Source organism: Melozone crissalis, unplaced genomic scaffold, assembly GCF_028551555.1.
Source record: "Melozone crissalis strain CALT ecotype California unplaced genomic scaffold, PUWL_Pcris_2 ptg000052l_1, whole genome shotgun sequence".
NCBI lineage: Eukaryota > Metazoa > Chordata > Aves > Passeriformes > Passerellidae > Melozone > Melozone crissalis.
Genome location: NW_026535830.1, coordinates 110636 through 138071, shown reverse-complemented (window position 1 = coordinate 138071; position 27436 = coordinate 110636). Strand labels below are relative to the sequence as shown.

Here is a 27436-nt window from a genome sequence, read left to right as displayed (position 1 = left end):
TTAGCTGGGACAGCCGAAGAACGTCATGGACTCGGAGAACTCGACGAAGTCCTGGCAGCGCCGCTGGAGCAACGCGTCCTGGCATGCAGCCTCCGAGGGCCATTCCTCCAGCCAGGTGTCCTTCCCGATCAGGTATCTGTACCTGGGGACACAGGGGACAGCTGGGGACACGGGGAGAGACAGGGGGACATGGGGACAGTGGGGACAGTGGGGATATAGGGGTGGCCTCCAAGGGCCACTCCTCCAGCCAGGTGTCCTTCCTGATCAGGTACTTGTACCTGGGGACATGGGGACAGCCAGGGGGACATGGGGACAGCTGTAGGGACAGACATGGGGCCAGTGGGGACAATGGGGACCCAGGGGACACAGGGGACAGTGGGGACCATGTCCTACTGTCTGCCGCTGGCCCAGAGGTCGCTGGCCTGTCCCCAGACCAGGTAGTCCTCTCCTCTCTGCAGCCTCAGGGTCTCCCTGCACTGCTGGTGGCTCATGAAGGTCCTGTTGCTGCCGGCCGGGTCCTCGTCTGTGCCTGTCACAGTGTTACCATGTCACCGTGTCACCATGGCACCGTGTCACCATGGTACCATGGCACCGTGGCACCATGTCACCGTGGCACTGTGGCACCATGGCACCGTGGCACCGTGTCTTCATGGCATTGTGTCACCATGGCCTTGTCCACTCTATGGTGGCCTTGTGTCCCCCTGAGGTGACCATGTCACCTTGTTGAGGTGACCTTGTCCTCCTTCCATGTGCACCCATGACAGCTATGTCCCCCCCTGATGGCCTTGTCCCCCCCGAGGTGGCCGTACCCATCTTGATGACCGACAGGACCTCCATGATGTAATTGTCGTAGGTCGGGGTCTCCTCCTGTGCCACCACCCTCACCTTGTACACTGCCAGGGGACACATTGGGGACAATGGGGACAGTCACCCCTGCCAGGGTGGCCCTTCTGTGTCCCCTGTTCCCACCGTGTCCCTCCCTGCCCCTGCCATGTCCCCAATATCCCTAACGCCACCTGCCATGACCCATATCACCCCATGTCCCCATTGTCCCCAATGGCCTCAATGTCCCCAATGCCCCATTGTCCCCAAGGTCCCCAATGTTCCTGTTGCCCCCAATATCCACATTGTCCCCAACATCTCTGATGTCCCCAATGCTCTCAATGTCCCCAACGTCCCCGATGTCCCCGATGTCCCCAATGTCCCCAATATCTCCATTGCCCCCAATGTCCCTGAGGTCCTCATTGCTCCCAATGTCCCCGATGTCCCTGATGTCCCCAATTCCTCCAATTCCCCAATGTCTCCAATGTCCCCAATGTCCCAGATGTTGCCATTGTCCCCAATGTCCCCAATGTCCCAAATGTCCTCAATGTCCCCAATGCCCCCAATGTCCCCAATGTCCCCAGTGTCCCCATTTCCCACCAAAGTCCACCCCAGGCTCGCAGGCGCGCTCGATGCGTTGGTTGACGGTGATGTCCCCAGGCTCCTCCTGATGCTTGAAGCAGCTCTCTGTGGGGACATTGTGGGGACATTGTGGGGACATCACAAGGACATCACGGGGACATCATGGGTATATCGCAGGGATGTTGTGGGGACATCACGGGGACATCATGGAGACATCATGAGGGTATCACAGGGACATCATGGGAACATCATGGGGACATCATGGGGACATCACGGGGACACAGCCATGACAAGACATGTCCCCATCAGAGTCATGACATATGACATCTCATCAATGATGTGTCCCAGCCAGGGTCATGACGTGTCCCACCACAGCAGGAACGTGTCCCCATCATGGCCATGATGTGTCCCATCACATCAATGTGTCCCATCATGGCCAGGGTATATCCCCACCATGGTGACATGTGACATCTCATTATTCATGTGTCCTTACCATGCCCATGACGTGTCCCACCATGTCCATGTAGTGTCCCATCACATCAACGTGTCCCACCATGACATGTCCCCATCATGGTGACATGTGACATCTCATCATTAATGTGTCCCACCATGACCATGATATATCCTTACCATGCCCATGACGTGTCCCCATCAGGACCATGAAGTGTCCCATCACATCAATGTGTCCCACCATGACCAGGACATGTCTCCACCATGGCCATGACATGTTCCCATCATGGTGACATGTGATATCTCATCATTGATGTGTCACACCATGTTCATGATGTGTCCCACCCTGGCCATGAAGTGTCTCATCACATCAACATGTCCCACCATGGCCAGGACATGTCCCCATCATGGTCATGACGTGTCCCACCCTGTCCCCATGTCCCTGTGTCCGCGTGTCCCTGTGTCACCTTCAGCGCAGCGACAAACGTCCCCCTGGCAGATCTTGTTCAGTTTCCCTCCCTCCTTGTCCGGGTGGTAGAACCGGGTGCAGCGATCGTCTGCAGGGACACGGGGACATCAGGGGACAGCTGGGGACAGCTGGGACAGCAGGGGATGTGGGGACAGCTGGGGACATCAGGGGAGACAGCAGGGGACATCAGCCAGGGAGACACAAGGAGATCGGACACGGGTGACAGAGGTGACCTAGGTGACCTGGGTGGCACTAGGGACAGGGACAGGGATGGGTTGAGGATGGGGAGGGGACAGGGGACAGAGGAGTGGGACAAGGGGACAGGAGACAGGGGACAGGGACAGGGACAAGGATGGAGACAGGGACGAGGATAGGGGACAGGGATGGGGACAGAAGGGACAGTGACAGTGACAGTGACAGGGAGGGGACAGTGACAGTGACAGTGAGAGAGGTGACAGAGGGGACAGTGACAGTGACAGTGACAGGGACAATGACAGAGGGGTCTATGACAATGACAGTGACAATGACAATGACAGTGACAGGGACACACTGATGCTGTAGCAGCTGTAGACAGTGACACAGTGACAATGACAATGACAGTGACAGTGACACAGTGACACAGTGACACAGTGACACAGTGACACAGTGACAATGACAATGACACAGTGACAGTGACAATAACAATGACACACCAATGCTGTAGTAGCTGTAGACGCTGATGGCCGCCGGCTGGATCAGCCCCACCTGGAACCTCTGGTGGGCCTTGAAGGCGAAACACTCCTGGGCCCTGTGTGACACCTGGGGACAGCGCGGGGACAGCACGGGGACAGAGACAGGGACAAGGGACAGGGGACAGCAGGGGGACAGGGACAGGGGACAGCACGGGGACAGGGACAGGGATGAGGACAGGGGACAGCACAGAGACAGCACAGGAACAGGGACAGGGGACAGCATGAGGACAAGGACAGCATGGGGACAGGGACAGCATGGGAACAGGGACACCATGGGGATGGGGACAGGGATGGGGACAGGGAACAGGGACAGGGGACATGGGGGTGGCACTCAGACAGGCTGTGAGTCACCTCCACAACACACTCGGTCCTGTCCCCAGCCATGTCCCCGTGCTGTCCCCACCCATCCCTGTCCTTGTCACCACCTTGAGACTGTTGCTGTCACCACCCTTGTCCCCAGCTGTGTCCCTGTCACAGCCCTGTCCCCTTCCTGTCCCTGCCCATGTCCCCAGCTCCATCCTGATCCCTGTTCCTGTCCTGTCCCTGTCCCCATTCCTGTCCTCTCACATTCCTGTCCCATCTTGTCCCCGTGTCCCTCCTGTCCCCAGTGTCCCCCGTGTCCCCACCTTTATCATCACGACTGTCACCCTCCTGTCCCTGCTCATGTCCCCAGATCCACCTTGGTCCCTGTCCCATCTTGTCCCCACCTCTGTCCCACCTTCTCCCTGTCCCTGTCCCTGTCCCTGTACCATCCTGCCTTTGTCCCATCTTGTCTCTGCCATCACCCCAGTTCTGTCCCCACCCCCATGGCCCCAGTGTCCCCAATGTCCCCACCTTGTCCAGGTAAATGACGACATTGCTCCTCTCTTTGTCCTGGTCCAGCTCAAACTTGGAGATGTACCTGTCCACACCCTCGGACAGCTGGGGACAGCGGGGACACAGTGACATTGGGGACAGAGTGACACTGATGACAGTGGGGACAGAGTGACATTGGGGGCAGTGGGGACAGTGTGACACCGGGAGCAATGGGGACAGAGTGACATCAGGGACAGAGTGACATCGGGCATGGAGGACAAGGGGGACAGCGTGACACTTGGGACAGTGTGACACTGAGCGTCCCCATGTCGTGTGTGTCCCCCCCCCCCCCCCCCCCACTGGTGCCCCAATGTCCCCTGCTGTCCCCTGCTGTCCCCATGTCCCCCTGTTGTCCCCATGTCCCTGTGGTGTCCCCATGTCCCCGCAGTGTCCCCATGTCCCCCTGGTGTCCCCACAGTGTTCTCATGTCCCCACACTGACCCTCCTGAGGTCCTGCACGTCCGGTGTGAATCCCGTGAGCATGGACACGTCCAGGATGGACATGGTGGCATCCACGGTGTCCAGGTACCTGTGGGGACACAGATGAGGCCACCCTGCCTGTCCCCACCCCGCAGTGTCCCCAGCGTCCCCTCCCTGATGTCCCCAACACCCCCATGGGACAAGGTGAGTGCTTTTTGTCCCCAGTGTCCCCCATCCTTGTCCCTAGTGTCCCCAATGTCCCCAGTGTCCCTTCATCCCACTCCCCGTCCTGTCCTCACTGTTCTCAATGTCCCCAATGTCCCCATCCTTTTCCTGCTGTCCCTGTCCCCAGTGTCCCCATTTTCCTCCCTGTCCCCAATATCCCCATTTTACTCCTTGTCACCAATGTCCCCAATGTCCCCATTTTCCTCCTTGTTCCCAATGTCCCTCCCGCCCCTTCTCCCTGTCTCTGATGTCCCCAGTGTCCCCGCTGTCTCCAGTGTCCCTGCTCTCCCCATCCTTTCCCCAGTGTCCCTGTCCCCAACACCTCCTCTCTGTCTCAGTTATCCCCAGTGTCCCCAATGTCCCCAGTGTGCCCAATGTCCCCTGTGTCCCTCCATCCCATTCCCCATCCTGTCCCCAGTGTCCCCAACGTTCCCATCCTTCCCCTGCTGTTCCTGTCCCCAGTGTCTCCATTTTCCTGGATGTCTCCGCTGTCCCCCTGTCCCCACTGTCCCCAATGTCCCTGCTGTCCCCACCCTCACCCCAAAGTCCCCAATGTCTCCATTTTCCTCCCTGTCCCCTATGTCCCTTCTTCCCCTTCTCCTCTGTGACCCCACTGTCTCCAATGTCCCCAGTGTCCCCAACATCCCCAATGTCCCCACCTGGTGCAGATGTTGATCTTGACTGTCCTGATGATGTCCTCCTCTTCCCTGCCTGGGTGGGGACACCGAGGTGACATTGAAGGTGACACAAGGTACTCACAGAAGGGACATGGGGAGGGGATGGTCGTGAAATTGCGAGGACAGGGAGGGGACATTTGGGGACCCACCCTTGTTGACCTCCTGCACATCCACAGTCAGGTTGAACTTGTCACACTTGTCCTCCCTCTCAGGGACCTTGGCATGGTACACAGTCACCACTGTCATTGTCCCCTTGCCCATGCCCTCCGCCTTGACCGTGAAGTCCTCGTTGTGCTTCGTCTGAGGGGACAGTGGGGACAGTGGGGACACTGGAGACATTGGGGAAGTGGTACATGGTCACCACTGTCATTGTCCCCTTGCCCACGCCCTCCGCCCTTGGTCTGAGGGGACATTGGGAAGGGACAGAGGATGTCCCCAGGAGGGACAGGGGACATTGGGAGGGGACAGGTGACATTGGGAAGGGGACAGGGGACATTGGGAAGGGACAGAGGATGTCCCCAGGAGGGACAAGCACAGGTGCAGGGGCGTGTGGGGACATGGACGGGACAGGCAGGACACAGAAGGGGTGGCAGCGCTGCAGAGATAGAGGGGACAGGGACATTGAAGGACACGGAGGGGACGCGGAGATCAGGAGGACAGAGAGCTGACAAAGACATTGCAGGTCACAGCAGGGGAGGGGACAAGGCCAGCCCGGGGCATCCCAAGCCTGGAGAGGATACAGAGGTGACAGAAGGGGACATGGAAGGGACAAGGACAATGGTGGCCATAGTCATGGGATGGGATTATCCCACAAGGAGACCCAGAGGTGACAGTGTCAGGTGGCAATGCCAGGGACAGGTGACAGGGACAGGTGACAGGTGACAGGTGCCAGTGACAAGGAGAGATGACAAGGACAGGTACCTCGGCGGAGCGCGCCACCAGCGCGTTGCGGTTCTCGATGCGGTACTTGATGGGGCTGGCGCGGCGCGGCAGCAGCACCGACACGTCCAGCTCCAGCTGCTCCTGGGCCTGCGCAGCCACCTGGTACTGGGCCAGCGCTTGGAACACGAGGATGGTGGCCTGAGGGGACACTGGTGTGACTAGGGGCTTGCGGACACTGGGTGGAGATCCCACAAGGGCTCCGGGGTGGCCTGAGGGGACACTGGGGTAACCAGGGTTTGGGGACCCTGATGGAGAACCCACAAGTTCTCCTGTGTGGCCTGAGGGGACATCAGGGTCACCATGGCTTGGGGACACTGGTGGAGAACCCACAAGATCTTCTGAGTAACCTTGAGGGGACACCCGTGTCACCTGAGCTTGGAGACATCACCTGGAGCACACCCAAACTCTTCTGAGTGACCTTTGGCTCCTGTGCCACCCAAGATGTCCCCAAAATGACAACGCCCATCCCTGTCAACCCCAGTGCCACCAGGTGTCCCAGGGATGTCCCCGCCCATGGCCGGGGCTGTCCCATGTCCCACCTGGGTGGAGCCATAGGTCTCTCCATAGTAGTTCTGCTGGGCCAGCCACCGGACCACTGGCCCGGCCAGCTCGGACTTCTTCATCTGCACCAGGGCCAGCAGCGCATAGGACGTGCCCTCGATGTTGTAGGTGCGGGCGTTGTGCTCCTCCCAGCTGGCCCCACCTGTGGGGACATCAGAGACACCTTCGGCCACCAAGGACCCCCATGGCCACCTCAGCCTGTCCACAAATTACAGCCCCGGGTGAGGCATTATCTCAGGAGGGTCCTAAACCACTTCTGGAGAACCTCAGGAGGACCCAAACCTACCTCCTCTGATCCCAGTTTCATCCCTTTTAACCCCAAGGTGAGGTTGGAGAACCTCAGGAGAACCCAAAACCAGATTTGGAGAACCTCAGGAGGACCCAAAACCACTTTCCCTGACCCTAAAATACAACCCTGGGTGAGAATTCAGTTCTGGAGAACATCATGAGGACCCAAAACCAGATTTGGAGAGCCTTGTGAGAACCCAGAACCGCCTCCTCTTACCCAGTTTCATCCCTTTTAACCCCAAGGTGAGGTGTCACCTTCGAAAACCTTAGGAGAACACAAAACCAACTTTGGAGAACCTTGTGACGACCCAAAACCACCTCTCCTGACCCTAAATTCCAACCCTTTCCACACCAAGGGGAGATGTAACCTTTGATGAACCTCATGATGATCCCAAACCACCTCCTTTCACCTCAAATTGCATCTCCCAGGTGAAACTACCTCCCCTCACCCCAACTTCCACCCCAAGTTTGGTGTCATCTTTGGAGAACCTCCTGAAGACACAAAACCAGTTTTCCTGATGCCAATTTTGACCCGTTGAGGCATCATCTTTGGATAACCTCATGAGAACCCAAACCCACCTCCTTTCACCCCAATTTGACCCCTCTTGAAATGTCACCTTTGGAGAACCTCCTGAAGACCTAAACCCACCTCCTTTCACCTCGCTTTGACCTCCCTTGGGGTGTCTCCTTTGGAGAACATCCAAACCCACCTCCTTTCACCTCTATTTTAACCCTTCTTGAGGCATCACCTTTGTAGAACCTCATGAGAACCCAAACCCACCTCCTTTCACCTCAATTTTGACCCCTCTTGAGGCGTCACCTTTGGAGAACCTCATGAGAACCCAAACCCACTTCTTTTCACCCCAGTTTTGACCAATTTCCACCCCAGGTTTGGTGTCATCTTTGGAGAACCTCCTGAAGATCGAAAACCAATTTTCCTGGTGCCAATTTTGACCTGCTAAGGCATCACCTTTGAAGAACCTCCTGAAGACCCAAACCCACCTCCTTTCACCCCGGTTTGACCCCTCTGGAGATGCCACCTTTGGAGAACCTCATGAGAACCTAAATTCACCTCCTTTCACCCCAATTTTGACCCCTGTTGAGATGTCACCTTTGGAGAACCTCATGAGGATCCTCTCACTCTTGAGCTTCCCGGCCAGGGCCAGCGCGTAGGATGCCAGGGCCACTGTGTAGGGCCGGGCCAGCCCCTCGTAGTGCCGCGCCAGGAACCCAGCAGCCTTGTTGATGCTGTCATCCAAGCTCTGTGAACCAAGGATGGAGAATTTGGCATCTCAGGTGGCTTTCATAATGGTCTGGAACCTCAGGAATGTCACCTGTGGGGTCACTCACATTGATGTGGTCCTTGCAGATGCCCCGTGCCTCCTCCAGGGCGATGAGGACGAAGGCGGTAAGGGACACCTCGGGCTCGGCACCTTGGTAGCCTCCCTGTGGGATGAAAAAGAGGGAAAAAATCTCGGGATCAGGGTTTTCCAAACATTTGGTGGTCCACCAGCAGCTCATTCCAAAGATCTGTCCTTGACCAATCTGAGGGACAGCCAAGGGACATTTAAATGTCACCCAAGGGACATCCAAACAGTATCTGACCTTCATGTGAGGAACACCCAAGGGATACTCAAGGGACATCCAAAGATTATTTGACCTTCATCTGACCTTTAGGTGAGGAACACCCAAGGGACAATCAAGGGACATCCAATGGACACTCAAATGTCACACAAGGGACACCCAAAGATTATCTGACCTTCACCTGACCTTTTTATGAGGAACATCCAAGGGACACTCAAGGGACATTCAAGGGACACTCAAGGGACACCCAAGGGACACCAAATGGGCATCCAGACTTCACCCAAGGGACACCCAAGGAACACCCAAGGAATGTTTGACCTTCCCCTGACCTTCATCCCAGGAAGGTCCAAGGAACACCCAAAAACCATCTAAGGAACACTTGACCTCCAGGCAAGGAGCACCCAAAACCCACCCAAACTTCAACCAAGGAATACTCAAAGAATTCCTGAAGTTCACCTGACATATACCCAAGAAACATCCAAGGAACATCCAAAGTTCACCAGACCTTCACCCAAAACCCACACAAAACCTCCCATCCTCCACCCGAGATCCCCCAAGCTTCAGCCACCAGACTGACATGGTTGAGGTGTCCCCTTACCATCATCCCCTTATGGATGACAGGCGCGTCCTCCTGGAAGACCCCGTCTGGCTTCTGCTTGTTGAGGATGAGCCACTTGATGGGGCCGCAGATCTCGCCGTGCTCGATGTCTGTCAGCTTCCTGGCCATGGCGAACACCTTCACCACGTAGGCGGTCAACCTGGAGATGGGGACACCTGAGGGTCGCACCTGTCCCTGTCACCTAGGCTGGGTTGTGGTGGTGGCGGCAGCAGGTCCCTCACCAGGTGCTGGAGGGGCGATCGAGGAAGGCGGCGTATGAACTGTCGGGCTTGCGGAAGGCCAACTGCTGGGTGTAACCTGCGAGGAGATGGCCGTTGGTCAACGCGAGGGGTGGCCTGGGTGGGCTTCAGGCCACCAATGTCCTCCAACCAATGGCCAACACAAAGAGCACCCACCCAAGCTGAGGAACCCTCAGGACACCAACCTGCTCTGGAGCCCCTCCTAGTGCACACCAGTAACTCTGGAAACCCCAAACTGGCATCACCCAACCCAGGTCACCTCCAGAGGAGAGACCTTCTGTACCACCTCAGATGACAGGAACTTTCTGTGACCCGAGAGCAGACACCAAGGGACATTCTTACCCCTTTTGAGGACATTTCCACAATTTTTGAGGCTGTTCACACCATTTTGGGGCCATTCCCACCCCTTTCGGAGCTGTTCCCACCATTTTGAGGATATTCCCACCATTTTGAGGATGTTCCCAGCATTTTGGAGCTGTTCCCATGCCTTTAAGAGCCATTCCCACCCCTTTCAGGCCTATTCCCACCATTTTGAGGACGTTCCACCATTTTGAGTACATTCCCACCACTTTTGAGGCCATTCCCACCACTTTTGAGGACAGTCCCCTCCGTTTCAGTGCAGTTCCCATCATTTTGAGGACATTCCACTATTTTGAGTACATTCCCAACATTTTGGTGCTGTTCCCACCATTTTGGGGACACTCCCACCACTTTCGGTGCTGTTCCCACAATTTTGGAGCAGTTCCCACCCTTCTGAGGATATTCCCACCATTTTGAGGACATTCCCACTATTTTAAGGGTATTCCCACCACTTTCGGTGCCATTCCCACCCTTCTGAGGACATTCCCACCACATTGAGGACAGTCTCATCCCTAGCAGTTCCCACTATTTTGAGGACATTCCCAACATTTTGAGGACATTCCCACTATTTTGAGGACATTCCACCATTTTGAGGAGGTTTCCACCATTTTGAGGACATTACCACTATTTTGAGGACATTCCACCATTTTGAGGAGGTTTCCACCATTTTGAGGACATTCCCACCACTTTTGGTGCCGTTCCCACCATTTTGAGGACATTCCCACCACTTTTGGTGCCATTCCCACTATTCTGAGGACATTCTCACTACTTTCAGTGCTGTTCCCACTACTTTGGGGACACTCCCACCACTTTTGGGGCTGTTCCCACCATTTTGATGACGTTCCCACCATTGTAAGGCAATTCCTCCATTCTGGGGCCCTTCCCACCTTTCTTGATCAGCTCAATGGCACCAGCCCGGCGATCAATGCCGAAGGTCTCCCACTGCATGGTGTTGTCCAGGTAGTGGACAGCGATGACCGTGGGTGTCATGAAGACCATGTTCTGCTCCCCACAGCCCTTCGGCGTCACGATCAGGTGCTGCAGCTTGGCCCCATCAATGGCCTTCTCCACGATGATGGACACGGGGTTGCCTGGGCCAGGAGAGGATGTGTCACGCTCAAGATGTCCCACCCCACAACCAGGTTGTCCCCATGTGTCATCTCCATGGTGCTCACCCTGGATGCTGACTTTGGTCTCCGACTCGGTGTTGGGGACAATGTCCGAGAGGTCCGCGGCCTTCACCTGCTCCTCCTGCACCCCGTCTGTGGGGTGGAGTGGATGTGGTGACCCCAAATCCTCTCCTGAGGTGACCCAGCCCCACCCCACATCAGGGTGTCACTTGTCCCTTGAGATGTCCCAGTTCCATGGTGGGACATCCCTTGTCCTCCAAGTTGTCCCAAACCTGAGCTTGGAGGTACCTCCTTGATCCCTCCAGATGTCCCAGACCCACGGTGGAACCTTCCTGGTCTCCAAAAGATGCCCCAAACCCACAGTGGGACCTTCCTGGTCCCCAAAGACGTCCCAAAGCCACCATGGGACCATCATGGTCCCCAAAGATGTCCCAAAGCCACTGTGGGACCTCCCTGGTCCCCAAAGATGTCCCAAAGCCACGGTGAGACCTCCTTGATCCCCGGAATGCCCCAAAGCCACAGTGGGACCTCCCCAGAGATGTCACTCACTGACTCCCTTGTCCTGCGGGTCCAGCTCCACGATCTTCACTGTCTTCTCCAGCCGCCTCCCCTCAGGCTGTCCAGGGCAGAGTCCGGCAGTGAGGGTGGGCTTGGGTCTGGGGTCCTCCCCGTCCCAACACCTCTGGACCACTGGGAGAGGCCTCCCAGTATAAACCAGTACCCCCAGTGACACATGGGGACCAGCCCAGGAGGCCACACCAGGTCACACAGGTCACTGAGTTCCTGGAGACCCCAAGGTCACTCTTGTGTCTTGGTCAACTTCATTGTGTGGCCATCATGGTCAGCCTGAGCTTGGTGACCCCATTGAGATCATCAATGAAGATACTGATTGAAAATATCAAATCAATGATGGCATCAAGTCCCATGGTCATCCTGGCCTTGGTGACACCATCCAGATCATCAATGAAGATTTTGATTAGAAACATTAAATCCCATGGTGAGCCTGATCCCATCCAGGTGATTAATGAAGATATTGATTAAAAATTCCAAATCAATAATGCAATCAAACCAAATTGGCGCCACACAGTGACCCCTTGGTGCCACCACGGCTGACTGGACGTGCCACCACCCACCACCCCCCTCTGCTGTGGTGGACCTGGCCCACCCATGGTGGTCACCCAGCCACTGAAGGAGAACATCATGGATGCCACCATGCTGGGATGCCACCATTGATGCCACCATGCTGGGAACATCTCAAGAACACAGGTGCCACCACCACCACCACGGCCACCGGGGCCACTCACCACCACTCGGAGCTTCTTCTTGACCCCATCACCCACAAATCGGTCACGGACGGACGCCTTGACCTCGATGTCCAGCTGGCCGAGCTTGAGGGGGATGATGACAAAGGGCACGGCGCGCGAGGACTGGGCCTTCATCCGCAGCACCTGCTGGAAGCGCCGCTTGGCCGTGGAGGGGCTGCACAGGTCGGGGTTGTGGACCAGCTCCACGCGCACCTGGACATTGACAAGGAGGTCACCCCTGAGGTCTGGAGAGGGTGATGTTTGGTGTCCCCAGAAAAATGTCCCCAACTGACCGTGATGTCGTGCAGCCAGTAGTTGTAGAGGATGGCGCGGATCTCCACCTGCTCGTTCCTCACCACCGAGTAGGGCAGGCGGAGGTCGATGAAGAACTGCTTCATCACTGTGATCTCGTAGGGGGTGGCCACGCACAGCCCTGGGGTTGGGGACAAGTGAGGGTTTGAGGTTGAGGACTCCTCGTGTCCCCAAGGCAGCCGCGAGATTTTCAGAGATCCCTGGAAGTCCAGGGAGTCCTCAAAAGGTTTGGGAGATCCATCAAGACCCACAGAGCCCTCACAAAATTTAGGAGATCCATCAAGATCCACAGAGTCCTCCCAAGGTTTAGGAGACCCCTTGAATCCCAAAGTTTAGGAGATCTCTCAAGTTCCATGGAGATCCCTCAAATCCCAAGGATGGCCACCAGACTTTGAGGCATCTCCCCTCAGATTTTGGAGATTCCTCAAATCCTGGTGAAATCCCCAAGCTTAGGGGACCCTTCAGGTCTCAGGGACCCCCCACAAGGTTTGGGGATATTCTGCTGGCCCCAGGAACTCTCTTGTCCTCCATGACCCCGTACCTTTGGTGGGGGAGAGGCTGACGGCCAGGACCTCCCAGGTGGTGATGGAGTCCTGCAGGAACACGGGCACTGTCTTGCCCGAGACCCTGGAGAGGACAGGAGTGACCAAGGGGGTCATGGCCCACCCCAGGCCAGGCTCAGGGGGTGTCACCATGGGATTTTCCTGGTCCCTAGAGAAGTCCCAGCCCCACAGCGGAACTTTCCTGGTCTCCAAAGATGTCCCAACCCCACAGCTGGACTTTCCTTGTCCCCAAAGATGTCCCAAACCCTCAGTGGAACATTCCTGGTTTCAAAGATGTCCCAAACCCACAGTGGGACCTTCCCGGTCCCCAAAGATGTCCCAAACCCACAGCTGGACTTTCCTGGTCTCCAAAGATGTCCCAAACGTACAGCTGGACTTTTCTTGTCCCCAGAGATGTCCCAAACCCACAGTGGTACCTCTCTGGTCCCCAGAGATGTCCCCACCCCACAGACTCCCAGGCAGGACCAGGAGCTTGGAGATGACCCCTGAGTGGACCAAGAACCCCTGAGGCTGGACTGGTAGTTTAGCAGTGACCTTTGTCTGGCTTTGGGGTGACCATAACTGGTCTCCAGAGATGACCAAGCTGGATGGGGACAGGATGACCGTGCCCAGACTGGGCTGTGGAGTGGGAGGGTGGTGGGACAGGAGGTCCAGGCTCACCCCAGCTCGTTGGGTGGCTCCGTCAGCTGCTCCACCTGCCACAGCCAGCTCTCGGGGAAGAGGGTCCGCGAGACGATTTCATCGTCCTCCAAGAAGGGATCCTCGTCCTCATGGCCTGGGGGTGGTGGCATTGGACCTCTTGAACATGGCCTCAGGGCTGAGACCCCTGAGCAGAGCCAGTATCACCCCAGTGCCACCCAGCACCACCCCAGTGCCACCCTTTGTCTTGCCTAAGGTCATCCAACTGCCACCCAAGCATTGCCTGATGGGTTGTCCAAGGATCACATAAGGAATGCCTGAGGGTGACTTGACTTTCATCCAAGGGATGCCCCAAACCCACCCAAGATCCTCCCAACCTTCACCCAAGTTCCACCTGAGGAGTACCCAAGGAATGTCTGAGGTTCACCTGACCTTCCACCAGGGAAAGTCCAAGGAACACCCAAAGAACATCCAAAGAACACCCAAGGGACACCCAAGGAATGCCCGAGGAACATCCAAGGAACACCCAAGGAACACCCAAGGAACATCCAAGGAACGCCCAAGGAACATCAAAGGAACATCCAAGGAACACCCAAGGAACACCAAAGGTTCACCTGACCTTCCACCAGGGAAAGTCCAAGGAACACCCAAAGAATATCCAAGGAGCACCCAAGGAACATCCAAGGAACACCCAAGTTTCGCCTGATCTTCACCAAGGAATACCCAAGGAACACCCAAAGAACATCCAAGGTTCACCTGACCTTCACCAAAGAACACCCAAGGTTCACCTGACCTTCACCAAAGAACATCCGACCTTCACCCAAGCTCTGCTCAAGCTCACCTTCACCTGAGATCCACCAAGGAACACCCAAAACCTACCTAAGACACTCCACCAAAGCTCCACCCGAGGTTCCTCCAACCTCCCCGACCTTCTCCCACCCTCCGTGACCCAACACTTGCTTCTGGCCAGGCCGGTGCTGGGTGAGAAGTTCTGCTGGTCCCTCTTGGCCTTGATGTATCTGCAGCAGTCGAGGAAGGCGCGGATGCAGGACTCGCCCTCCAGGATGTACTCGCTCCTCTGCTCGCAGCCATGTCCCATCGGGTTGTCCTTCATGCCATCCTCGCAGCACCTCCTCTCCAGCTTGTCCAAGTACTCAGCCGCTGGTGGACACCAGGACAGGGCTGGGACAGGCCCTAGTGGCTCTTGGGAATGGGGACCTCAGGGGTGTGGGACATTCTGATGGCTCTGGAATGGGGACCTCGGGGGTGTGGGACATTCTGATGGCTCTGGAATGGGGACCTTGGGGTGTGGGACATTCTGGTGGCTCTTTGGGACATGGGACACTGGTTGCCCTCAGGGACATGGGACACTGATGTTGACTGGGGTATGGGACACTCCAGTGGTCTTCAGGGACATGGAACACTGGTGGCCCTCAGGGATGTGGGACACTGGTGGTTCTAAGGGATGTGGGGCACTCTGGTGGCCCTCAGGGACATGGGACACTTGTGGCTCTCAGGGACATGGGACACTGGTATTGACTGGGACATGGGACACTTTGGTGGCCTTCAGGGACATGGGACACTCTGGTGGCCCTCAGGGACATGGAACGCTCTGGTGGCCCTCAGGGACATGGGACGCTCCTCTGGTGGCATTTGGGACATGGGACACTGGTGTGCCTCAGGGTCTGGGACACTTTGGCAGCCTCAGGGACAAGGGACACACTGGTGACCCCTGGGGACAAGGGACACCCCAGTGCCACCTACCCTTGGTGCCCTTGTACTCGGCAAGCGCCAGCGAGCGCCGCTTGCGTTTGGCAGGCTGGGGACACAGGACCTCTGGGGACAGAGGGGACACTGGTCAGGACCTCAAGGTGTCCCAGGTGTCACATCCCAAAGTTCAGGGTCACCTCCACCATCCCTGAGATGTCACCTCTCCCATCCTCAAGGTGTCATCTTTCCCATCCCCAAGGTGCCACCTCCTCCACCATCCCTGTCTCCTCCCCCATTTCCAAGGTGCCACCTCCACCATCCCTGAGATGCCACCTGCTCCATCCCCAAGGTGAAACCTCTGTAAGACACCACCTCCTTGAGGTGCCACCCCCTGTCCCCAAGATGCCACCACAACTGTCCCCACCTGACCGCTGGGGTGTAGTGACCTTGACGCTGGTGGTCAGGCTCAGGCCAGCATCCGCGAAGACGCCGACATTGTCCCGGCCACTGCCCGCCGTGCAGCCGATGTCACTTTTCTCCACTGTGTCCCAAACCTGTGCCCACAGGGAATGGCTATGATGGCCACTGCCACCACCCAGAGGTGACAGGACAGCTGTGACAGCCAGTGCCACCACCCAGAGGTGACAGGACAGCTGTGATGGCCACCACCACTACCCGGAGGTGACAGGACAGCTGTGATGGCTACTGCCACCATCCAAGGACAATGGGGATGGGGACAGGGACAGCTGTGATGGCCAGTGCCACCACCCAGAGGTGACAGGACAGCCATGATGGCCACTGCCACCACCCAGGGATGATGGGGACTGTTGTGATGGCCACCATCCAGGGACAGCAGGGAGGGACAAGGACAACCATGACAGCCACCACCCAAGAATGCTGGGGATGGCCATGGCCATCCCTTGGGGACATCGAGGACAGTGCCACCCACCTTGGTCTGGGTGAACTTGTTCTTGTTGAGGATGTAGACCCCCTTGTCCACGGCCACCACCAGGGGATGATGGGGACAGGGACATCCATGATGGCCACCACCATGGGACATCAGGGACAACTGTGATGGCTACCACCAGGGGATGATGGGGACAGGGACAACCATGATGGCCACTACCATGGGACAGCAAGGACAGGGATAACCATGGCGGTCACCACCCATGGATGCTGGGAGTGGCCATGGCCACCCCTTGGGGACATCGAGGACAGGGCCACCCACCTTGGTCTGGGTGAACTTGTTCTTGTTGAGGACGTAGACCCCCTTGTCCACGGCCACCAGCCCCACGTGGGCCTTGTGGTCGCCCTCGATGCGCAGCCTCATCCCTGTCCCTGGCTCTTGGACACGGTTGTCACCTTCCGTTGCCCCCTTCACCATCAGCTGCCACAGACACAGGAGGTGACGTCCCCAAGATGTCCCCAAAAGCCACTTTTGTTCTCCCCCACCACGGCAGACATCAAATTTGGACCTCCAGGAGCAGTTGGTGGCCATGGGCTGGGCCATCACTGGGCCACCAGGACTACCAGGGCCACCTGGGTCACCCAGGAGATGTCCAAGCTCCTCATGGAGTGTCCAAAACCACAGAAGTGACTCCAAATCCCCACCAGGGACCACTCAGGTCCCTCAATGTCCCCTCAAGTTCTTTCAAAGGTTCCCAAGGATCTCGAGGTCCCCAAACCTTTCCAAATGTTTCACAGATCCCTCAAGAACCCTCAAGGACCCCCAGGTCCCACAAGGTCCCCACCATCACTTTCAAAAGCCCCCCAAACCCCTCAAGGGTCCCTCAAGACTCCCCCAGACACTTTCAAAGGTCCCTCAAGCCCTTCAGGTGCCCCCCAAGTCCCTCAAGGGCTCCCCAAATGTCTTATCCAGGTCCCTCAAGGCCACCCAAGTCCCTCAAGGACCTCTTAGGTCCCTCAAGGATCTCCCAACCCCCTCAAGGACCTCCCAAGTCCCTCAAGGGTGCCCCAAGCCCCTCAAAAGCCCTCTCAAGGCCACTCAAGTCCCTCAAGGACCTTCCAAACCCCTCAAGGCCACCCAGGTTCCTCAAGGATCTGCCAGGTCCCTCAAGGCCACCCAAGTCCCTCAAGGACCTCTTAGGTCCCTCAAGGATCTCCCAACCCCCTCAAGGACCTCCCAAGTCCCTCAAGGGTGCCCCAAGCCCCTCAAAAGCCCTCTCAAGGCCACTCAAGTCCCTCAAGGACCTTCCAAACCCCTCAAGGCCACCCAGGTTCCTAAAGGATCTGCCAGGTCCTTCAAGGCCACCCAAGTCCCTCATGGATGTCCCAGGTTCTTCAAGGGCCCCCCAAGCACATCCAAGGCCTCCCAAACCCCTCATGGATCTCCCACCTCCCTCAAGGGCCACCCAAGCCCCTCAAGGACCTCCCAAACCCCTCAAGAGCCCCACAAACCCCTCAAGGATATCCAAACCCCTCAAGGACCTCCCAGATCCCTCAAGGGCCTCCCAAACCCCTCAAGGACCTCCCGAACCTCTCAAGGACCCCCCCAAACACCACCAAGGCCTCCCAGACCCCTCAAGGGCCACCTCAAGGTCAGCTCCAGCCACCACCAAGGCCCATCCAATGTCTCCAAGACCCCCTTTGACCCCCCTGGGACCACTAGGGGACACTCACGGAGCCCATGCAGGTGTCCTTGACGTCCACCCAGACGGAGTCGGCCACAATCTCGCCAGGCATGACGTAGTAGTAGGCCACGATGCGGAAGGATGGGATGAGCTCGGCCGTCACTGGCAGGGTCATGGTCACCAAGCTCTGCCCGGCCTCGTGTCGTTGCCGGCCGGCTCGGAGGATGCGTCCCTTGGTCATGATCTGCCAGGAACCCAAGCTTGGTGACCATCTGGACATCCTTCAATGTCCCCTCAAGTTCTTAAATGTTCCCAAGGATCTCAAGGTCCCCCAAACCCTTCCAAAGGTGCCCCAGTTCCCTCAAGGGTCCCTCAAGGCCACCCAAACCTTTCCAAAGGTCCCCCAGATCGCTCAAGGGTCCCTCAAGAGTCCTCCAGACCCTTTCAAAGGTCCCCCAAGGCCTTCAGGTGCCCCCCGAGTCCCTCAAGGGCCCCCCAAGCTTATCTAAATATCCTCCAGGTCCCTGGACATCCAGGTGGTCAAGGTGGGGGCACCACTGATCAACCACGGGTACCCACCAGGTAGGTGAAGAATGGGACGGAGTTGCGGACGTTGTTGTTGCTGGTCTTGAGATGGAAGTTGACGACCAGGTTGTCCCCGGGCTGGAGTTCGGTGGCGGCCACCGCCAGGTGCAGGAAATTCCCTGAGCCGGCCTGGCTGCGATAGGCCTGGGCCGTCATCTGCCGCGAGGCCTGGCGCTCTGGGGGCAGCCCTGCCTGCGCCGTCTGCACCTGGCACAGGGGACAGGGTGGCACTCGGTCAGCGGGGAGGGACACAGGCCTGGTTGGGGGCAGTGTGGAGGGCTCGGCCACCAGAGAGGTTCTGTAAAGTTCTTGGCCACCATAGAGGTCTTGGCCATCATGGAGGGCTTGGCCACCATAGAGGTTCCATAGAGGTCTTGGCCATCATGGAGGGCTTGGCCACCATAGAGGTTCCATAGAGGTCTTGGCCATTATGGAGGGCTTGGCCACCATAAAGGTCTCGGCCATCATGGAGGGCTTGGCCACCATTGAGGTTCCATAGAGGTCTTGGCCATCACAGAGGTCTTGGCCATTGTGGAGGTGTGTTGGTTATCATGGAGATTTTGGCCATCATAGAGGCCTTGGCCACCACAGAGATCTTGGCCATCATGGAGGGCTCAGCCACCATAGAGGTTCCATAGAGGTCTTGGCCATCATGGCAGTCTTGGCCACCATAAAGGTCTTTGCCATCATGGAAGGCTTGGCCACCCTAGAGGTTCCATAAAGGTCTTGGCCACCCTAAAGGTCTTGGCCATCATGGAGAGCTTGGCCATCATGGAGGGCTCAGCCACCCTAGAGGTTCCATAGAGGTCTTGGCCACCCTAAAGGTCTTGGCCATCATGGAGAGCTTGGCCATCATGGAGGGCTCAGCCACCATAGAGGTTCCATAGAAGTCTTGGCCATCATGGAAGTGTAATGGTTATCATGGAGATTTTGGCCATCATAGTGGTCTTGGCCACCATAAAGGTCTTGGCCATCATGGAGGTGTGTTGCTCATCATGGAGGCCTTGGCTACCATGGAAGTCTTGGCCACCCTAGAGATTTTGCTCTCCATGGAGGTCTTGGCCACCACAAAGGGCTTGGCCACCTTGGAGATCCTGGCTACCATGAAGGTCTTGGCCACCACAGAGGTCCTGGCCATCATGGAGGTCTTGGCCACACAAAGGTCTTGTCTGTCATGGTCTCCCTGCCTCTCCCTGATGCCCTGGTCCTTGGTGACCATCTCCACGCTCAAACTGACCATTTGCTACCTTGGATGATTTGGCCACTCCACCACCGTGGTCCCCCTGACCTTGGCCCTTGGCCACCCTCAATGTCTTGGCCACTTTGGTCTCCCTGGCTTTGGCCATCCCAGTTCCTAGTCACTGGTCATCCTGGCCACATGCCACCATGGACAACTGACCACTGTGGACACCTCCACCAGTGTCTTTGACACCTGGTCCTTGGTGACTGTCATGTCTTGGTCAACTCAAGTGAGTTGGCCACCATGGTCAGCCTGACCTGGGCTATCCTTCTCCTTGGCCAGTGGAGGCCGGGATAGCTCTGGTCCTTGATCACTGTGGATATCTTGACCACCACAGTCACCTCAACCCCCCGGTCCTTGGTCACTCTGGACATCTTGACCACCACAGTCCAGTGGATGGATGGTCCACTGACCATCATGGATGTTCAGTCCTTCTGTCCTGGATGTTCCTGTGACCATCATGGATGTCCAGTCCTGCTGTCCTGATCTTTGCTCATCACCACCATGGGTCACTTCAGCCACCTCAACCCCCCTGTCCTTGGTCACTCTGGCCATCTCAGCCACCTCAAGCCCTGGTCACCTCCCCAGCCCTGGGCCACCCCGGTGAGGTGACAGCGGTGTCCCCACTCACGGTGATGGGGACGCTGTCCTTGGTGGCTGGCATATTGAGGACCAGCCTGGCCGTGCCATCACCCCGGGTGGACACCTGGTCCTGGAAGCCATTGGCCTGGACGGTGACACGTGGCGCCGGGGACCCATCGGGGTTGGTGACATAAACCTGCAGGGGACACCAGGGGGGTGGTGACATAAACCTGCAGGGGACACTGGGGGACGTGGGGACATTATGGGAGGACATGGAGTGGGACACTGGGAAGGGGTGGTGGCACTAGGAATGGGTGGTCGCACTGGGAAGGGGACATGGGGAAGGGGTGGTGGCACTGGGAAGGGACACTGGGAATGGCTGGTGGCACTGAGAGGGGACACTGATACTGGGAAGGGGTGGTGGCACTGAGAAGGGATATTGGGAAGAGGTGGTGGCAATGGAAAGGGAAACTGGGAAGGCATGGTGGGACTGGGAGGGGACTCTGATACTCGGAAGGGGTGGTGGCACCGAGAAGGGGTGGTGGCATTGCAAAGGGACACTGGCACCAGGAAGTGCCACCCCAGTGACACGGGGAAAGCTCACGGTCCCCAGCCCCTCTCAGGTGACACAGGAACATCACTTGTGAGAACTCAGCACAGCAGTCCTGATGTGCAGAGTCACCGAGACCACCCTTGGGGGGCCCGGAGGTCCTGGAACGTTGCCAGAAGTGTTTGGTGGTTAGACTTTGATCCTGCACAGGAAACAACACCTGTATGAGGATGGGAGGATCACATGGGGATAAATGGTGAAGGGATAGGTTAATTATAGTGTGAAACACAGGTTTTAGAATTTCAGTACAGGGGGGTTCTAGAGAAACAAGATGGAGGAATTAGGGCGTGTCCTGTCCTTCTTCTTCTTCTTCTTCTTCTTCTTGTCCATCTTCGGTGGTGATGGTGGCACTTTGAGATTGGTTCTTACTGAATGTGCACTTGTCAATAAGGGTGAAAGGTATTGGGGAGAAAAGGTAAATATCTTACACGTAGTTTTTGGTATAAAGATAAGTGACCGCCCCGAGGGCAGTCAGTGTGCTCATGGCTGACTTGCTGTGTGGACCTCTGTCGGGCCGGGAGAAAATATTGTAGATAAGAATTAATAAACAACACCGAAGACCGAAAAACTTGAAGACTCTTTTCGTCCTTTGGAGCGCGGGCTGTCCGAAGGCCATCCCGAGTCTTTCCAGGCCATTAGAACAGCCGAGGAACGGGACAATCACTCAGGGACCAACTCCTCCTCCACGCCCAGTTGTGCCCTGTCCCCACCCCAGGATACCCTGTGGGTCCCATGCCACCACCCTGGGCCACCGCTGTCCCCAAGATGTCACCAACCATGAGGTCAAAGGGCATCCCTGGCTTGAAGTACTTGGGGGTACGGGTGAAGTGGATGCTGTAGGGGGATGTCACAATCTTGATGTCACCAAGCTGGGCCTCCACCATGTCACTGCCTGTGGGGACACCGTGGTGGCCGTGTCACCTGGGGTCCCTGTCCCCACCTCAGGTGCTCCCCATCCTCACTGTCCCTGTCTCTTCTATGTCCCCCTGCCACCACCCTGGACGTCCTCCATGTCACTGCCTGTGCGGACACCATGGTGGCCATGTCACCTGGGGTCCCTGTCCCCCACCCCAGGTGTCCCCCCATCTCCTCATCCTACCCTGTCTCCTGCATCCTCTCTGACTGTTTCAGAGTCCCCTTATGTCCCCCCATGTCCCCTCGTGTGCCCCCGTGTACACTGCTGTCCCTGGCCCCCTGTGTCCCCCCGTGTCCCCCAATGTCCCCCATGTCCCCCCGTGTCCCCACACAGACCTGACTCGGTGATGACGGTGACAGTGACATAGAGGGAGTGTCCCACCAGCTCCTGGGGGTTAGGGAAGCGCTCGCGCAGGTGAGCCATGGACAGCAGGGCGTCAGCATCACCATCCTGCACCTGGGGACACATTGGGGACACATTGGGGACATAGGGACAGGGTTAGGGACAGTAGGGCATCAGCATCACCGTCCTGCACCTGGGGACACACTAGGGACACACTGGGGACACATTGGGGACACACTGGGGACATGGGGTCAGGGTTAGGGACAGCATAGGGACAGCAGAGGGACAGCACAGGGACAGCAGAGGGACAGCAGGGCATTGGCGTCACCAGCCTGGACCTGGGGACATACTGGGGACATGGGGACACGGTTGGGGACAGGGGTAGGACAGGGTTGGGGACATGGACAGTGCCAGGCTCACCGGGACAGGGTTGGGGACAGTGCCAGGGCTGGGGACAGTGTTGGGGACAGGGACAGTGCCAGGCTTACCGGGATGCGCCGCAGGGACTGGGGGATGCTCTTCCTCTCGTTGTCCACCATGATCCCGAAGAGGACAAAGGCCATCCCCTCCACGTGCTTCCCGTACAGGTACCTGGGGACAGCCACCGTGCCATCGTGTCACTGTACCACCCTGTCACCTTGTCACTGTGCCACCATGTCACCATGTCATCATGTCCCCTGCACATCCCTATTACAGCCATTCCTGTCCCCACAGGTACCTGGGGACAGCCAGTGTGCCACCGTGTCACTGTGTCACCCTGTCACTGTGTCACTGAGTCACTCTGTCCCCATGTCCCCATCCTGCCACCTCATCTCTGTCATTCCATCCCTGCCACCACCATTGTCCCCCTGTGTCATCCTGTGTCCCCCTCCACCATGTCCCCATGCCATCCCCAGGGCCATCAGCCAAGCCCAGCTGTCCCCTGTCTGTCACGCAGATGTGACCCCAGAGGGGACACTTTTGTCCCCAAAAAGGGACATTTTGGTGTCACCTGGCCAGGATGGACACCCTGAAATCCTCCTGGCTGTCGATGTACAGGAACTTCTTCTCAGGAATCAGGGACACCTCAAAGCTCGGCAGCACTGCGGGGTGACAGTGGTGACATTGGTGACATTGGTGACATTGGTGACACTGCCACTCCTTGGTGACAGCCCCCGATGTTCTCAAGCCCACCCCTCACCCCTCACCCACCATATTCCTTGACCTCGAATTGGGCGCTGAAATCCTGATCCGGAGAATCCTCGAATTTGGCCGAAATCGTCCACATGCCCAAGCTGGGGGAGGTGACGGGGAGATGACGGGGAGGTGACAGGGAGGTGACAACCCAAGAGTTGTCCCCAGGCCACTGCGGGGGACGGTGACACCCACCTGACAACCTCGGGCAGGTTGTGGGTGAGGGACAGGATCCCATTTTTGGTCGGAGATGACACAAGGACTTGTTTGATGATGATGTTGTCGGGCGTCTGAGGGGACACGTGGGTGGCACTGTGTCACCTGTGTGTCACCCACCCATGTCACCCACCTGTGTCACCCCAGGACACTCACCTTGACCTCCACAATGACCGTCTTGGCCACCGGCTGCATGAGGTGGCTCACAGTGAAGAGGCGGCAGAGCACTGGGAGGGGACACAGGGTACACGGTGAGGGGACACAGGGGACAAGGTGAGGAGACACAGGGGACAAGGTGAGGGGACAACGTGAGAAAACACTTGGGGACAGCCAGCATTGGCAGGAGACACAGGGGACTTGGAGGGGACACAAGGGCCAAGGTGAGAGGGGACAAAGTGAGAGGGGACAAGGACAGGGTGAGAGGACACAAGGGAACAAGGTGAGGGGACATGTGGGGACATCCAGCACTGAGAGGGGACAGAGGGGACAAGGTGAGCAGGGACAGGGCAGGGACACTGGATCCCAATGGGGACATCACAGGGAGGTCCCAAATGGGTGACACTGACACCCCAAGGTGCCACCATCGCCCTGAGGTGTCACAGAAGGGTGACACAGCACCCCCAGGTGCCACCAAGTCCCCAAGATGCCATGAAGAGAGGACCCAGCAACCCGAGGTGTCCCCAGTGCTCCGAGGTGTCACCGGGAGGCGCCACCATCACCCTGAGGTGTTCCCAACCCCCCACGGTGTCCCCAGCCCTCAAAGTGTCCCACAGCTGTGATGTCTCCACAGCGTCCCCATCTTCTCGGTGTCCCTGCAGTGTCCCCAGGTGTCCCCACAGTGTCCCCAAGTATCCCTGCGTACTCACCAGTGGCCCCAGCAGTGTCCCCACATCTGTGATGCCCCCACAGTGTCCCCATCCCCTCAGTGTCCCCACAGTGTTGCCATCCCCACAGTGTCCCCAGGTGTCCTTGGGTGTCCCCAGGTGTCCCCACTCATTCATTGGTGGCCCAGGCAGTGTCCCCAGCCCTCTGATGTGTCCCCATGCCTGTGATGTCCCCACAGTGTCCCCATCCCCGCAGTGTCCCCAACTGTCCCTGCAGTGTCCCCAGCTGTCGCCCGGTGTCCCCAGGGTTGCTCACTGGTGCTGCTGGGGGTGTCCCCCTGCCTGTGATGTCCCCACAGTGTCCCCATTCCCTCGCTGTCCCCATCCACTCCAATGTCCCCAGCTCTCCCTGTGGTGTCCCCAGCTGTCCCCAGCTGTCCCTGCAGTGTCCCCAGGGTGTCCCACCGGTGCTGCCCGGGGTGTAGATGGGTTTGTCAGTCTGCACGAAGATGTGGCCGCTCTGCAGGGACACCAGCAGCACCTTCTCCAGTGTCACCGCGGCCACCTGTGCTGTCACCGCCACAAACTGCTTCCCTGGGGCCTGCGGCAGCGCCTTGGCTGGCACCTGGGGATAGTGCAGACATTGGGGACATTGGGGACATCCATGGGGATAGGGGACATTGGGGACATCCACGGGGAGAGGGGACATCCAGAGGGGCAGGGGACATTGAGGGCATTAGGGACAGGGGACATCCAGAGGGGCAGGGGACATTGAGGACATTAGGGACAGAGGACATTGGGGACATTGGGGACAGGGGACATTGGGGACAGTGGGGACAGTGGGGACACTGGGGACATTGAGGACGTTGGGGACATTGGGGACACAGAGGAGAAGAGGAGGAAGGGACATTGGGGACAGGGAGGAAAATGGGGACATTGGGAACATTGGGGACAAGGTGGGGACAGAGGACGCTGGAGACATTGGGGACACTGGAGACATTGGGAACATCCAGAGAGACAGGGACATTGGGGACATCCACGGGGACAGGAGACACTGGAGACACTGGGGACACTGGAGACATTGGGGACACTGGGGACATTGGGGACAGAGTGACATTGGGGACACTGGGGACATTGAGGACAGGGTGACATTGGGGACACTGGGGACATCCACAGGGACATCTGTGGGACAGGGGACATTGGGGACATTGGGGACAGGGGACATTGGGGACACTGGGGACATTTGGGACAGGGGGCATTGGGGACACTGGGGACATCCACAGGGACATTGGGGACATCTGTGGGGACACCTGGAGGTGACCATCCCCATGGACACCAGGAGTGACCACCCCTCTGTCCCCAGCAGTGATCACTGTCCCCAGCAGTGACCACTGCACCCCCCTGGACATTCCCCACCCCCGCTCAGGGGTCAGTTCCCGTTTCCCGTCCCAGGCAGTGACCGTGGGGACAGTGACCTGTGCTGATCAGTGGGGGGGAGTGGCACTGACCGGGGAGTGACAGTAACTAGAGGGGGTGACACTGACCGGGGGGAGGTGACAGTGACCAGGGGGGGTGGTGGCAGTGACCAGAGGGGCTGACACTGTACCTTGATGGTGGCAGTGACTGGGGGGTGGTGACAGTGACGAAAGGGAGGTGACAGTGACCAGGGTGACAAGGTGACTCCGTACCTTGATGGTGGCCATGGCCATCATGCCCTGCTCCGGGCTCAGGGCCACGTTGGTCCGGAACAGGACCTGGCGCTTCTGGGGGAAGTCCTGGACCAGCAGCAGGGCCTGGGTGGCCGTGGTCACCCCGGGGGCCTCCAGGAGCACCTGCTCGTCCGTCTCCAGCCGCAGCACGGCCGGGGTCACCATGGTCACCCTGGGGACAGCAATGGGCTGGCACAAGGCTCTGGGGGGGTACAGGGCACAGAACCCCCAAAATCTATCCCAAAAACACCTTGGGGACCTCAGAAACCCCCAAATCTGTCCTGAAATTACCTTGGGGACCCCATAAACCTTTGGTGACCTCACAGCATCCAGAAACACCAAAATCTGTCCCCCAAAACACCTTAGGAACCTCAGAAATCCCCAAATCCGACCTGAAATTACCTTGGGGACCCCATAAACACCTTGTGTACCTCACAGCACCCAGAAACTCCAAAATCTGCCCCAAAAACACCTTGGGGACCTCACAGCACCCAGAAACCCCAAAATCTGTTCCCCAAAACCACCTTGGGGACCTCACAGCACTCAGAAACCCCAAAATCTGTTCCCCAAAACACCTTAGGGACTTCAGAAACCCCAGAAACCCCCAAATCTATCCCAATATCAACTTGGGGACCTCACAGCACCCAGAAACCCCAAAATTTGTCCCAAAACCACCTTGGGGACCTCACAAAGCCTTGGGGACTTCAGAGCAACCAGAAACCCCAAAATCTGTCCCAAAATCACCTTGGGGAACTCAGAGTACCCAGAAACCCCAAAATCTGTCCCCATAGCACCCATGGGTGGGGGGGTCCCAAAAAAGGGGATTCCATGGGGGTCCCATTTTTGGAGGTCTCACAGACATGTGGTTGGGGGTCCGATAGGTGGGGAGGTCCCATGAATGGGGGGGTGGGGGTCCCACGAATGAGAGGGGGTCCCATGGTTTGGGGGGTCCCATGGATAGTGGGGTGGGGGTCCCAGGGGTGGGGGTGGCGGGGGTCCCATGGATGGGGTTGGGTGGGAGTCCCATGGTTGGGGCTGGGTTTGGGGTGGGGGTCCCCAATATCTCACAGCTGAGCGCGGGCGGGGGTCCCGAGCAGCACCAGGAATCCGAGGAGGAGGAAGAGAAGAGGATGAGGAGGGGGCGGGGGCAGCGCCGGAGCCCCCAT

The 27436-nt window shown here is 57.8% G+C and overlaps 1 protein-coding gene across 1 annotated transcript; it reads right to left on the bottom strand.

Annotated features, from left to right (window-relative positions):
* LOC128943632 (A.superbus venom factor 1-like) lies at positions 1 to 27436 on the bottom strand. Its single transcript, XM_054286521.1, has 40 exons — positions 27339 to 27436; positions 26250 to 26442; positions 25027 to 25186; positions 23894 to 23964; positions 23717 to 23811; positions 23540 to 23622; positions 23340 to 23430; positions 22837 to 22939; positions 22342 to 22462; positions 21867 to 21982; positions 20530 to 20676; positions 18653 to 18865; positions 18123 to 18317; positions 16711 to 16869; positions 15907 to 16036; positions 15537 to 15608; positions 14733 to 14933; positions 13794 to 13959; positions 13112 to 13197; positions 12552 to 12691; positions 12259 to 12471; positions 11504 to 11570; positions 11000 to 11086; positions 10712 to 10915; positions 9447 to 9522; positions 9205 to 9364; positions 8373 to 8468; positions 8134 to 8284; positions 6713 to 6876; positions 6153 to 6311; positions 5381 to 5531; positions 5214 to 5265; positions 4351 to 4438; positions 3889 to 3975; positions 3016 to 3121; positions 2322 to 2411; positions 1423 to 1509; positions 810 to 893; positions 394 to 529; positions 1 to 142 (listed from the first exon to the last, which is right to left on the bottom strand). Exons 1-40 carry the CDS (start codon positions 27434 to 27436, stop codon positions 1 to 3), a joined length of 5040 nt encoding a protein of 1679 aa, XP_054142496.1.

What these genes read in the sequence shown, in the direction of transcription:
- LOC128943632 (XM_054286521.1), bottom strand. Translation starts at nt 27,436, where the DNA reads ATGGGGGCTCCGGCGCTGCCCCCGCCCCCTCCTCATCCTCTTCTCTTC. An exon ending in CTACACCCCGGGCAGCACCG is followed by an intron (nt 23,965 to 25,026) that starts GTGGGACACCCT and finishes GTCCCCTCCCAG; the next exon opens with TGCTCTGCCGCCTCTTCACT. An exon ending in TGGTGGCGCGCTCCGCCGAG is followed by an intron (nt 5,532 to 6,152) that starts GTACCTGTCCTT and finishes CTGTCCCCTCAG; the next exon opens with ACGAAGCACAACGAGGACTT.